This window comes from Giraffa tippelskirchi, chromosome 11 (genome assembly GCF_054371585.1).
Source record: "Giraffa tippelskirchi isolate mGirTip1 chromosome 11, T2T-mGirTip1v1.2.pri, whole genome shotgun sequence".
NCBI lineage: Eukaryota > Metazoa > Chordata > Mammalia > Artiodactyla > Giraffidae > Giraffa > Giraffa tippelskirchi.
The window spans coordinates 66,629,766-66,643,812 of NC_137285.1; the positions used below are offsets into that span (position 1 = coordinate 66,629,766).

The window sequence follows — 14,047 nt, forward strand, 5'->3', positions numbered from 1 at the left end:
AATTCTCTCCTCTTATTGACTGTTCTGGCAAGAGCTCAGGCCTACTACCTTCTAAATTGCTGAGAACAGCCACCATATCCCATCACCCCATCCCATCTCTTCCTCCTGTGTTCAGTACCTCAGGTATCCACCCCACTTCCCTATGTCCATTTCCTCAATTCCTTCTATTTGGTATCAAAACCACAATTTATTTCTCAGTTGTGTCAGAATAGATATTTTTTCTTTGGCTTCCTTTTGATTCAATGCTATTTCTTTTACTTTTATCTTGTGTCCTGCCCATACTAGGGAGAGAACACTATGAAAACTTTTAAGTTTTATCAATCCTTGGGAGATGTTTTCCTTGATAATTAAGGTAGTTTTTTCTTGGAGAACAGTTTTCAGTGACTTTAGTTCAGTGACTTAACTGACTTGCCTTGTAGGTTACTTTGGCAACAAATTTTAAATACTGATTTATGAAGTAGAAAATGCAAATTTTATAAAAGAATACAAGTGAACAGGCAACTTTCTTAATAGCAGACTAAATAGATAAAAATCAAGGACAACGTGAAACAAATAATATACAAACTTTTATTCAAAGTTAATTCAATAAAGACATATTTTGGTCATTTTTAAGGTGAGATTAACTGAAGATCTCAGAAAAACTATCTGATCAACACACATGGCTACTCACAGAAACTTCTCTCTTCTGTTAATAGCAGCTAAATTTATACACACGGAAAAAATTCTTAAGAGCATGCAAATTCAGTTGAATTCCATACATTCATTACATTCATCAAAAACCTGCAATAATGTTCATGCCAAAGTGTTAAGAAAAAAATGTGAAATTCACACCAAAACCTGACCAAGATTAAACCAAAGAAAATAATAAATAAGCATAATTTATATTTTATTTTAAAAAGTTTGGCATCACACAAGTATCCAAGTGTGCTATACCGTGTTCATTCCGCAGAAGGGGCATTTTAAAGTGTTAAGCATTGTTAAATATCAAAAAATACAACTCTGTTTTACAATGTAGTACTGGCATAATTCAAAGTACTGTGCCAATTATAAATAGTATAATCAAGTTTCAAACATCTTTTCAAACATATTTAAAGGAAAGCATATAGACACACATTTATATGCATACAATTTATTATACTCATGTAATCAAACATATTTTATAAAAGCAAACAGTTTTATCCCTCAACTAATTTATATACTTACACAGAGTTTAATACCTGTTCAAAGATTTTCAGTTCCTGTGCATACAGATTTTCAGGAGAAGGAATAAAGATGAAATTTAATTTTACAAGAACACATATTACTTTATCCCCCTTCACAAAATAATCCATAGTTATTCAAGGTTGATAACTACTCTTTGTGAAAGCAACTGTTGTCCAAAGACTACAGAATAATACTGCAATCCAAGTTTCTTATTAAAATTCAGTCAGCTGCTGCTCACTGCAGAAAAAGCCTACACGGTGCATCTACCAAAAATAATCTTCAGTATCTGAGGCCTATAGAGGCAGATGATCTTATCCTCTGCAGAGACTTAACGTGCAGCTACAAGTGGAGAAGTGCTAGACTCTCAGTCACTTCAGAAGTACTTGTTGAAGTCTGCTTCTCATGTGTAAATGCGCCAAAAATGTCCTTTAGGCTCATAATGGTTTATCAATAACTGTGACCCCTGAACAAAGAAACAAAGAAATAAAACTGAAGTCACAGGAAGCATTCTGTATCTCTGAGAAAATCCTGAATTTTTTTATATTATAACTTAAGTGACAAGGACTGAACAGATCATGATGTTTCAAAATCTCTAAGAAACTTTAGTATTACTATCATTTTAATCTAAATGACAATGAAATCTTTGTTTAAAAATTATGTACCAAAACCATGTCAGACTATTTAATCCAGAACTCATCTTTTGCTCTTCACAGTTATATAATGAAGGGAAAATAATTTTACTCAAGAAATACTAAGATCCACCTAATACTAAAAGGGGCACAAAGAAACTTGTGAGTGATGAATATTCATTATCTTGAATGTGGTGATGGTTTCATACATATGTCAAAACTAATGAAATTGTACACTTTAAATATAAGCTATTTACTCTTTGTCAGTTATATCTCACTAAAGCTGCTTTTAAAAAATTTTACATAATTTTGAGGAATGCTATCCTGGAAGCTTACTATATATAGTTCTATTACATGTTGTTTTGGATGATACATAAATAACAGTGATGGTTAATTCGTGTAAATTTCTTTTTTTCCAGTAGTAAATCAGTATTAGAATGTTACTGAAACATTCTAATATTTAAAGCAATATAAATATAGATATCAGAAAATTCATATGCAAGTTTTAAAGACTCATATTATTAAAAAGTATTATCATATTTCTTATGAAGAGAATGGACCAAAATGATTATTTTATAATTCAATCAGTGCTGTGCTTAAAAAATATTACTCTGTAGCCTCATCATAATAACATCACATGGAGCCCTGCCAGGAGAGATTTCTTTTAGCATGCGTGACGAGTCACTCAGTCGTGTCTTGACTCTTTGAGACCCTTTGGACTATAGCCTCTCAGGCTCCTCTGTCCATGGGATTTTTCAGACAACAATACTGAAGTGGGTTGCCATTTCCTCCTCCAGGGGGATTTTCCCAACCCAGGGATGGAAACTGTGTTTCCTGTATTGCAGGCAGATTCTTTACCCAGTGAGCTATTGGGGAAGCCCCCATATCTTTTAGATATCTGAGTAATTAAAGCCTTGCTACATAGTGAATTCCCTGCCACTGCATACAGGTGTCAGAGAAGGCAATGGCACCCCACTCCAGTACTCTTGCCTGGAAAATCCCATGGATGGAGGAGCCTGGTAGGCCACAGTCCATGGGGTCGCTAAGAGTCGGACACGACTGAGGGACTTCACTTTCACTTTTCCCTTTCATGCACTGGAGAAGGAAATGGCAACCCACTCCAGTATTCTTGCCTGGAGAATCCCAGGGACGGCAGAGCCCTGTGGGCTGCCGTCTATGGGGTCGCACAGAGTTGGACACGACTGAAGCGACTTAGCAGCAGCAGCATACAGGTGTAGCTATATTAAATTTTATTATATGATTCTACAATGGAAATATTTGTAATTTTGAATACAAATGACTACAGAATGACAAAGAATACTAGTACTTTATTTTAGAACATACATATCTGACATTAATTATTTTGAGAATAAGAAGATAGATATACTTTGAGAAAAGACTTTCTTCTTATATGAGAAAAACATTCTTAGTGTAAAAATAATGATTTTGTATTATAATAGAAGACTGTAAGAAAACTGAACAATCATTACCTGCATAACTTCTCCCTGTGCTCATACAAGATGATACAACTGTCCATTTATCAGTTGTTGGGTTATAATATTCTACTGATGCCAAGTTACAGGAACCATCATCCCCTCCAACTACGTATAACAGACCATTAACTGCACAAACTCCTTTAAAAAAATTAAACAGAGAGAAAACAATTATTTTTAAAATTTGGATGACTATAAATGGCCCTGAACGTGTCTGGTCAAGTGATCCACATACACTTACTTCTGTGTAAGAGGCAGGAAGAGAAGATGGGGGAAGCGGAAAAGAATTTCTTTACGCGAGGAATTCCTCTAATATCAACTGTAAGCTTCTACTCAAGTTACTTATATGGCAGTTGCTCTATATATGCATTATTTCATTTAATCTTCAAAATAACTTTACTTTATAGGCTAGAAACTATTTTATTCCCCACTTTATTAAAAACAGTAGAAAATTAAAAAGTCAAAGAAGTTTAGTAATTTTCCCAAAGTTAGCTTCTAAGGAAATCCTAAGGAAAAAGAGAAAATAATAAATATATATATTTGTAGAAGGTAAAAATGATTCTGAATTTTTTTATACTGACTAGCTAATTATTTTATCTCCTTTAAAGGGAGAACAGTATTATTTATTTCATTATTATGAGAATGCTATGTTTTTTTCTTTTTTGGAAAAATTCAAAACCCCTAGAAAAGTACAAAGAAGAAAAGACCACCACTAATCTTATACCACTTAGAATCCCGATCACTGAAATTCTGGCTCTTTTCTATGCATATATTCTCAGACTCTCCTTTTTTAACCCCAAAGTAGCTCATGCTACATAAGTTACTTTTTACATACTCACACCAAACAATATATACCTGAATATTTCCTCAAGTTAATAAATACAGATTTATATTATTTTTAATGGCTGCACAGGATTCCATGTATGATACTACCATAATTCATTTGTCTTTTACTGATAGATTTTAAGTTATTTTCAGCTTTCTTGTTCTTATTGCAAATAAATTTCCTAATCCAGGAAGCACAAGCACATATGCTTTTCTAATTTCAAATGTGCTGGGGCCAGATTTGTGGGGTTTTACTAGTTTTGGACTATCCATAGCTTGAGAGAGCTTTAGTACTTTACCTAGTACAACTGATAGGATGAGGTACAAGGTCAAGTGAATTAACTATATATTTTGTTCTTCTGAGTGAGTTCTTGGAGTCCCACATACTTATCTTCCTTAGTGATCCCATTTAAAGTAAAGAGAAATAGGAAGAGCATTACTGGGGGGGATGGAGGGTGCATCTTCCAACATCAATCAATGGTACACAGTGATTCTGAGAATCATCAGGATTGTTTTGGATTATGGGACCTGGCATGAAGATAATGGCATTTTAAAGAAGATGAGCATTTCCCCAAAAGACTACCTAGCTATCCTGAATCTATTTTCCATTTCTATTTCCCTTCTACGAATTTTCTTTTTAAGGCGGCAGTTCCCTAATCTTAAGACCTCAGGTTTCTTAAAATTGCTGTTGTTTTAGCTTTTCCATTCTCTAGAAACCCTGAACTGTATTAAATTGTGGTTGCTTTCTTTAGGCTTCCCCTCCAGATTCAGATAAACAACCAGCTTTTTAATCTGGTATAAGTATTTACTTAACTAAAGTCCCTGAAAACTGAACTCCAAAATGTGATACAGACATTCAAAAATGTCTGTGGTACAAAAGAATGAATTCAAGTATCAAATAGAGTTCTTTTTCTAACTTAGTATCACCAAAAAGTAAACTCTGACAGAAATTATAAGTTAACATAAGGATCACATTAAACTGCATGCCCCACATCATGCTTGGCATTCACTACCTAGGATTATTATAAGTTTCTGCCTTTAAAGAGCAAGTCTGTTAGGAACTCAGATCAGTAAAAGAACAATGGAAATATACAGTGATACTAGTAAAACTCTGAATACAATTCAATACAAACTTCATACTCTTAAACTAGACAGATACCTGCATTTCTTCTGCACATGTTCATATCTGCAACCTGTCTCCACGTGTTGGTGGCAGGATCGTACACTTCAACACTTTTTCGTACTAAAGGGCCGTCATGACCCCCTACAGCATACAATAAGTTGTTTAACACACCAACACCTATAAAACACAAAAAACCAACCCATAGTAGAGTAAAAGGGACAGGAAATTTGTAACATTTTAGGGTTTATTTAAATGACTTGTAAATAAAACTTCTGAAATTATTCATATTAAAAATCAATATTAAAGCATTCAACCTAGAAAATGGAAATGAAAATAATTACAAATGAGAATCATAGTAAGAACTATTGTTATTGTCAAATACAATAAAAACAATGTGTAGGTGAAAACAGAGAGGGAAGTCCTTTACAACATAACCCTTTTGAAAACAACTTTCACTATAAAAGGAAATCAGTATTAAGAGTATTAAATCTGTAAGAAATGGATATGAAGGGAGTTGATTATTAAGCAAGTTCTCCAATAAGCACTAAAAACAAAAACCTAAAAGTAATGCCAAACAATATGAATAATTAACTGAAACAGAAGAAGCCTTTAATATAGCACATGAGAAATTTTACAAAGTGAATTTAAGTGCATCTACCTACCACTCCACCTGGATAATGCAAAACACATTTTAACAGTGTCACTAGAATCAGTATATATTTTCTGATAATATAAAGAGATGTCATTATTTCACTTGTTTAATTCTTTTCCATCATTTTTGTGTTTCAATTGCTGAGTGAGGTTCCTACTCACCTGCCCCACTCCGTCTGGTGCTCATTTCCGCTATGTAGGTCCACTCGTTTGCCGTGGCACTGTAGCATTCTACCGTGCTGAGACACTGACGCGAAGCTCCATCATAGCCCCCAACAGCATAGAGCAGACCTGAACATGGAATCACAAACAAAGTCAAATTCATAAACAGCTATTTTTCCACGTCATGAAATGTTGAATTTTCCTCCATGGTAGCAGAGTTTACCTTTAAAGTATTACTGATTTTTATGAACTATTTAAAATCTTGCCTAATGGTGACAGGTGGAGTTACCAAATCACATTATAAAGATCTGTAGAATACACATGATATTAATTTAACACCTTCATCAATAATCTGACAGAAAATAAAGTACACTTATATTTTGGGATAACACTATTTGCTAAGTCAACACTAGAAAACCAAATTAAATAGTAAAGTTATCTTATATGTGTGTGTGTGCACTCAGTTGTGTCCGACTCTTACAACCTCATGGACTGTAGCCCGTCAAGCTCCTCTGTCCATGGGATTTCCCAGGCAAGAAAACTGGAGTGGGTTGCCATTTTAAAAAAGTAATATTAAGAGCCAGTACAGTATACAATGAAATATTATTTGCTAATAAAAAGAAATGAGGTATTGGTAAATGCTACAGCATGAATGAACCTTGAACATGATGCCAAGTCAAAGAAGCCAGCTGCAAAAGGACAACATACTCCACAATTTCATGAATATGAGAATGTCCATAAGTGGAAAATTTATACAGAGATAGAAAAGTAGGGTAGTGTTTGCCAAGGGGTGGCAGGATGTGGGTGATAACCAAAGGCAATAGGGTTGCTTTGGGGGTAATAAAAATGTTCTAAAATGAACTGTTACGACAGATGCACACCAAATTGTACACTTCAATGAGTGAAATGTATTGTATGTGAATTAAAATACAATAAAGCTGGTTAAAAAAAAAGTGCAGAGAATTATACCCACCATGGAGAGGTAGGTGGGAACCCACAAATTTGCCCAACGAGTAAAAAAAACTCAATACTTACAGCATTAAATTCTTTGGGGCAACAAAATAGCATATACACAAATTACTGTGGCAACCCATCACTTAAAAGTTAAACAGCCCTTCTCTAGATGTAAAACTTCATATTCATGCCATAATAATTTTACATATGTTATACAAAGAGATGAGAAAAAGAGGGTGGGAGGACAGAGAGAGCCCAGAGGGCAGGCAAAAAAGGACGACTAACGTTTCATAATAACCACTGTATGTTTCCCTCTTAAAATCATCATTTGCTTGCCCATTTAGAAAACTGGGGTCTGGGTTACTGAAGAAACACTCTTAACCCCAGAAGGTTGCCCGCACCTCCAACAACACCGACACCCACACTGCTCCTCCTCGTGTTCATGGGAGCCACGTGGAACCACTCGTTAGACTTGATGTTGTACGCTTCCACGGAGGACAGCCCTGTAATGAACAAAGCACAATGTGCTTCATCTCCTCCTCAGGTTCCTTATACATACATTAGGGGAAATGCTTCAGTCGCATTAAAATGGGCTAACATCCAATTATATGATGAAGAGAAATAATTTCTTTTCTAGAGAACACCTACACAAGATACTGACATTCAGTGGCTTTTTAAACTTGAGAAGATGACTGATATTGAAGCATGAGAAAGAACTTATATATACTCAGCACTCTTAACATCATTTAAAGGAATTCTGGATGGACATTTTAAACTTATCTTTATAATACCTAGTAGAACACTCAACTAACTCCTAATTATGCCAGGGCTTGTTCCATAAATGTGATTGCTATGTTAATTTCTAACAGCAATTTAGAAAAGATGAAAGAAAATTGCCTGTGCTCCCGTCAAAGCCTCCCACCGCATATAACAGTCCATTCAACACAGCAGCCCCCAGAGTGCTTCTCCGGTCTCGCATGTTAGCAACGCTGGTCCACTGATCTTTCACAGGGTCGTAAGAATCCACAGTGCGGACCCTCAAGGAACCATTAAAGCCACCAACAGCAAAAACGAGCCCGGCCATGTACACCATCCCTGCAAGAGAAATACAGCAGTTAATAGTGAGTGTGCAACCCAACTGCTACCACCACCTAAAGACTGCATTCCAAACGGTCTAAAACTGTTGTCAGATTTTAAGTTTCCCTAAGGAGAAGCTTGGCTGAACAGGTCCTAAGAAACACTATTCGTTAGTGAGAATACAGAACAACAACTAGATTGCACTCCTTTCTGCTACGAAAAAATGTAATGGCATGGGCTGAGGTATTACCTTGACTCCTGACTTTTTCAAAGATATACACAGACTTAAACAATGAGCAAGAATTTTCCAACTACCTGAACATGTTTATATTTAATTTGTATAATGTGCTTCTAGTTTATCATGTTAGTGGGCTAAATCTGGGGTTAGCAAATTATAGTCAGTAGGCTATTTCAGTAGAAGCTCACTGAGCTGAGAATGATTTTTACACTTTTAAATGGTTGAAAAGCAGTCAAGAAGAAAAGAATATTTCTTGATACACGAAAAGTTACATAAAATTAAAATTACAGTATCCATAAATAAAGTTTTATTGGAACACAGCTCCAGATATTCATCATGCTGCTTTCAACTATGGTGGCACTTGATTAGCTGTGACAAAGATAATATAACCAACAAAGCCACAAATACTTACTCTCTGGTCCTTTAAGAAAAAGTTTGCTGGCCCCTGGGCTAGTAAGATGCTAGGGGGTCCCTAGGTGGAGAAACTAACTTGCAGACTCTGGATTTCACCACTTCTTCAGCTTCCCAAACTGTTTCGTGCTGCTGTCTTGTTCTGAGAAGCTCCTCTTCAAGTTGGAAACCCCAATGAAAGTTCCATATTTTCTGAGGCCTTCCCCAAACCACTAATCCTGAAGGGATTATCACTAACTCCTGAACCACTAGAGCAAATAACATCTATTTCAAGGTTAATAAATCTTATACACTTTGCAGTATCACTGTAAAACATTCTTCAAAATATCTGATCAAGTGCTCTTCAAAAGAATCAAGGGCATGAAAATATACACATACTATGGAACTGTCACAAGTCAGAAAAGATTAAGAAAACATGACAACTAAATGCAATATTACAAGGATCAAAATGGCAAAGCAGGAGGAAATGGAGCTCATCTCACCCACAAATGCATCAAACATGCATCTACATGTGGAACAACTCTCACAGAAAACTGACTGGAAACTGGCAGATCATCTCTTTTACAACCAAAGCTGCAAGGAAGATTTCCACGTAACCAAGGAGGACGGGGGAAAAAGGCATTCAGGACAGGCCTGGCACCCCTGAGAGGGAGCTGTAAAGGAGGAAAGGTTCACATGGGCAGGACCTCGTCCTGGGGAGCCCCCCTTGCTTTCTGCAAGGTCTGCTAGGACAGATAGAGCGGCTGGAGGTGTTACAGATGTGGGTTCCTGGACTCTCTAAGCAATAGAAATTGATAAGAGGCCAGATCAGGAATTCAGGCAGGCCTTTACTGGGATATGTGCTTAGCAAAAGGGAGCAAAAACAAGTAACAGGTTCCCTTGCTCACTCTCTGAAGAGAGGAGAGCTGATTTCTTAAATGGTGTGAAGGTGAGAAAGGATTGGTGGGCTGCACAAGGCATGTGACTGAGATGGTCTGCCCACCCCTTGGTAGTGTTGTGTGCAGGACCCTGCTTTTGCTCCCAGCACGTCAGAAGTGGCAGTTGTGTTTTAGCCTTGTTCATAAGTGCCCTGACTATGCATGTGTGAAGTGGACTTCCGTCATAGCTCAGTCAGTAAAGAATCTGCCTGCACTGCAGGAGACCTGGGTTCTATTCCTGGGTCAGGAACATCCCCTGGAGAAAGAAATGGCAACCCACTCCAATATTCTTGCCTGGAGGATCCTATGGACAGAGGAGCCTGTCAGGCTGCAGCCCATGGGGTCGCAAGAGTCGGACATGACATAGAGACTAAACTACCACCAGAGTTTCTTTATATTCTGCTGCTAAAGGTGTTTCCAGCACTATAGTAAAGGATGCCATGTCCCAGGTCCCAGCCTGTCTCAAAGGGGCCTGGTCTTTGCTCTTGAGGAGTGTATGTGTGCTGGTTTACTAGCAATCAGAGCAGAGAGACCCTGGAGCTGATTGCTGCAACCTCACCATGCTTCCCTGTCTAAATTAAAATGCACAATGGGTGGGGATGCTAGTATGCACAGCAGCTAGGTGCTGAATCTTGGGCAGATGGGCCCAGGTTGAGGACTAAGTCTCTCTGCATGGATACAGCTTGGAGGGCCTCGTGTATGGCCTTATCAAATCTCAGAGCCCACTGTCGGCATTCACACCATGAGGGCAGGTCCAGCCCAGCAGCACTCTTGGTGTATACACTGGGTGATACCACAGAAACATAGAAACAGAAACACAGAAACAGCCCCTAGGGAGGAGTGCACAGGGGTTCCTTTTCTGCATGGAGCACTCTGGTTCTGCCCATCTGACACTGAAGCTTGGAGCCAGCTCTAATGCAGATAGGTCCTGGGAGAAGCCTGTCACAGAGGCAGCCCAAGTATCAGCAGCAGCACAGCGATCTTGATTCCTGCAGGTACAGCACCCTGGCCCCTAGCACCAGCCCACTGCACACCACACACCATAGCCTAGCAATAGATCTGGGATGAACACCAGGGAGAAAGGGACATGACCATGGGCTGTTTCTGGGCAGAAGCACAAATGACTGCACAGGGGCTCACACTGTGACCACACGGTCCTCACTTGCTTCTAGAGCTCACTTCCTCTGGGTCAGAGCAAGGGCAATGGTGCCATATCGAGCCTGAGACTCAGGGCTTCTACTCAAACAACCAGGGGGCAGATCCTGCCCCTGGCAAGGCTGTGATGGCCAGGAAGGAAAGAGGAGGCCCCGCTCAACAGATCCTGCCCCTGACAAGGCTGTGACAGCCAGGAAGGAAAGAGGAGGCCCCGCTCAACAGCTAGAGCAGGTTGTGGACACAACAACTCCACTCACATCCCCTTACCAAGGGTTAACAGCCATCACATTCTGAGGAGAGATGTGGCTGGCATACAGACCAGAAACAGCCCTCACACCAAAAATATTGGACTTACACAGTTTACACAGGGATTTGACAGCTCTCTGTGTACGTGCTTTGTTGCGTTCGACTCTTAGTGACCCCACAGATTATCGCCCACCAGGCTCCTTTGTCCATGGATTTTCCCAGCAAGAATACGGGAATGGGTTGCCATTTCCTCTTTCAGGGGATCTTCACAAGCCAGGGATTGAACCTGAGTCTCCTGCATGGCAGGCAGAGTCTTTACTGCTGAGCCACTGGGGAAGTCCTAATAAGTATATACCTATCAATAATTACTTCAAATGCCAATGGAATAATCAAAAGATATCTAGACTGGCAGACTGAACAACAAAAAAAATATGACAAGAAATTACACTGTGTTGCCTACAAAGAGACTCACTTCAGTGTGAGACAAACACAGATTGAAAGTGAGAAGATGAAAAAAGATACTTCATGCAAGTGGAAATGACAAGAAAGGAGAGGTTGTAATACTCATATATGACAAAACAGACTTTAAAAGTCCTAATGAAAGACACAGAAGGACATTATTTAATAATAAAAGGATCAGTATTGGAAGAGGATACATGTACCCAAAATAAAATAAAAAAAAAATACTAACAGGCATACAGGAAGAAATTGACAGGAATACAATAATAGTAGGAAAATTTAATACTCCATTGCTATCAATGGACACATTCCAGACAAAAAAATCAATAAGGAAAGAGAGATCATAAATGATATAACATATTAGTTGGATTTAACAGATATCTATAGGACACTACATCCAAAAACACCCAAGATATACATTACATTTTTTTGAAGTGTGCACAGACCATTCTCTAGGATACACCATACACTAGGTCACAAAACAAGCCTCAACAAATTTAAGAGGACAGAAATTATTTCATGTATCTTTTCTGACCACAATAGTGTAATACTAGAAATCAACTACAGAAAGAAAACAGAGGGAAAAATGAACATATGGAGACGAAACAACATGCTACCAAAAAACCAATGGGTCGATGATGGAATCAAATAAGAAATCAGAAAATGCCTTGACTCAAAAGGACAATGAAAACACAACATTACAAAATCTGTGGGATGAAGTAAAAGCAGTTCTGCAAGATAAGTTCATAGCCATAAAGGCATTCCTCAAGGAAAAATTCAAACAACCTAACCTACCAACTAAAAGAATTAGGATAAGAAGAATAAACAAAACTCAAGCTTAGCAGAAGGAAAAATAACAAAGATCAGAGAGGAAATAAAGAAAATGAAGATTAAAAAGAAAAACAACAGAAAAGTTCAATAAAACCAAGAGCTGGTTTTTAGAAAAGATAAGCAAAAATCAACAAACCTCTAGTTAGGCTCAACAACAAGAGAGCAAATCCAAATAAGCAAACTAAGAAATAAAAGAAGAGAAATAACAACCACAGAAATACAAAAAAATAAAATCATTAGAATACTGTGAACACTTACACAATGACAAATTGGACAGCCTAGAAGAAATGGAAAAGTTTCAAGAAACGTGTTGCTGTTTAGTTGGTAAGTCATGTCTGACTCTTTGGTGATCCCATGGACTATATGTAGCCCACCAGGTTCCTCTGTCCATGAGATTTCCCAAGCAAGAATACTGGAGTGGGTTGCCATTTCCTTCTCCAGGGGATCTTCCCAACACAAGGACTCAACCTACGTCTCCTGCATTACAGGAAGATTCTTTACCACTAAGCCACCTGGGAAGCTCAGCCAAAACTGAAGGAACAGACAATAATAGAATCTGTAATAAAAACAACTCACTGCAAGCAAAAGTTCAGGACCATACAGCTTATCTACGTTCCGCAAACTATTCCAAAGAGGGGAATACTTCCGAAGTTATCCTATGAGGGCACCATCATCCTGATACCAAAACTAGACAAAAATACTACAAAAAAGAGAAAACTACAGGCCAATATCTCTGAAGAATATCGATGTAAAATTATTCAACAGAATATTAGCAAACCAAATCCAGCAATACAGAGAAAGGATCATATTGATGTTGCATTCATTCCAGGTTAAAAAGGATGGTTCAAGATAAGTAAATCAATCAATATGATACACCACTTAACAAAAGGAACAAAAAAAACTAGATCATATCAACAGACACAGAGAAAGTATTTAACAAAATTCAACATTTACTCATGACAAAAAAATCTCATCAAAGTGGGTATAAAGGGAACATATATCAACATAATAAAAGTCATTTATGACAAATCCATAGCAAACATAATACTCAACAGTGAAAAGCTGGAAAACTTCCTGCTAAATTCAGGAAGAAGACAAGGATGCCCACTTTTACCACTTCTGCTCAATACTGTATTGGAAGTCCTAGTCTTATCAGTCTGATGAGAAATAAAATGTATCCAAATAGGAAGGGAAGAGGTAGAACTGTCGTTATTTGCACATGACGTGACATTCCTATAGAGAACCCTAAAGACTCCACAAACAACTATTAGAACTATTAAATAAATTCAACAACATGGCAGGATACAAGATTAATATGCAGAAATCTGTTGCATTCCTTTACACAATGAAATATCTGAAAGACAAAGTTTAAAAGATAAGTCCCATTTGAAATTCCAACAACCTAGGAATAAGTGTAACCAAGGAGGTGGAAGATCTATATGCTGAAAACTATATATCAACGATGAAGGAAACTGGAGATGATTCAGAATTGGAAAGAAATCTCTCGCTCTTACAAAAATTAACATTGCTAAAACGACCATACAATTTACAGATTAAATGCAATCTGTAATACCCAGGACAGTTTTCAGAGAACTAGAACAAACAATACTAAAACTTATATGGAACCATAAATGACCCAGAAATGCCAAAGAAATACTGAGGAAAACGAATAA

At 37.6% G+C, this 14,047-nt stretch overlaps 1 protein-coding gene across 14 annotated transcripts in view; it reads right to left on the minus strand.

The window, feature by feature from the left end:
* Nucleotides 1–553: 553 nt before the first annotated feature.
* The window catches only part of KLHL2 (kelch like family member 2), a 151,327-nt gene continuing 137,833 nt past the window's right edge, over nucleotides 554–14,047 (minus strand). For 9 of the 14 annotated variants that reach the window (XM_081543928.1, XM_081543922.1, XM_081543926.1 and 6 more), the window contains 6 exons: nucleotides 7,938–8,135; nucleotides 7,442–7,543; nucleotides 6,087–6,215; nucleotides 5,310–5,450; nucleotides 3,323–3,466; nucleotides 554–1,666 (listed from right to left, as the gene is read on the minus strand). In XM_081543928.1, coding sequence (XP_081400054.1) covers nucleotides 1,638–1,666; nucleotides 3,323–3,466; nucleotides 5,310–5,450; nucleotides 6,087–6,215; nucleotides 7,442–7,543; nucleotides 7,938–8,135 — 743 coding nt within the window. In that variant the 3' untranslated portion in view covers nucleotides 554–1,637. The remainder of the gene's footprint in view (nucleotides 1,667–3,322; nucleotides 3,467–5,309; nucleotides 5,451–6,086; nucleotides 6,216–7,441; nucleotides 7,544–7,937; nucleotides 8,136–14,047) is intronic. The other 5 variants (XM_081543921.1, XM_081543931.1, XM_081543932.1 and 2 more) reach the window with 2 other exon arrangements.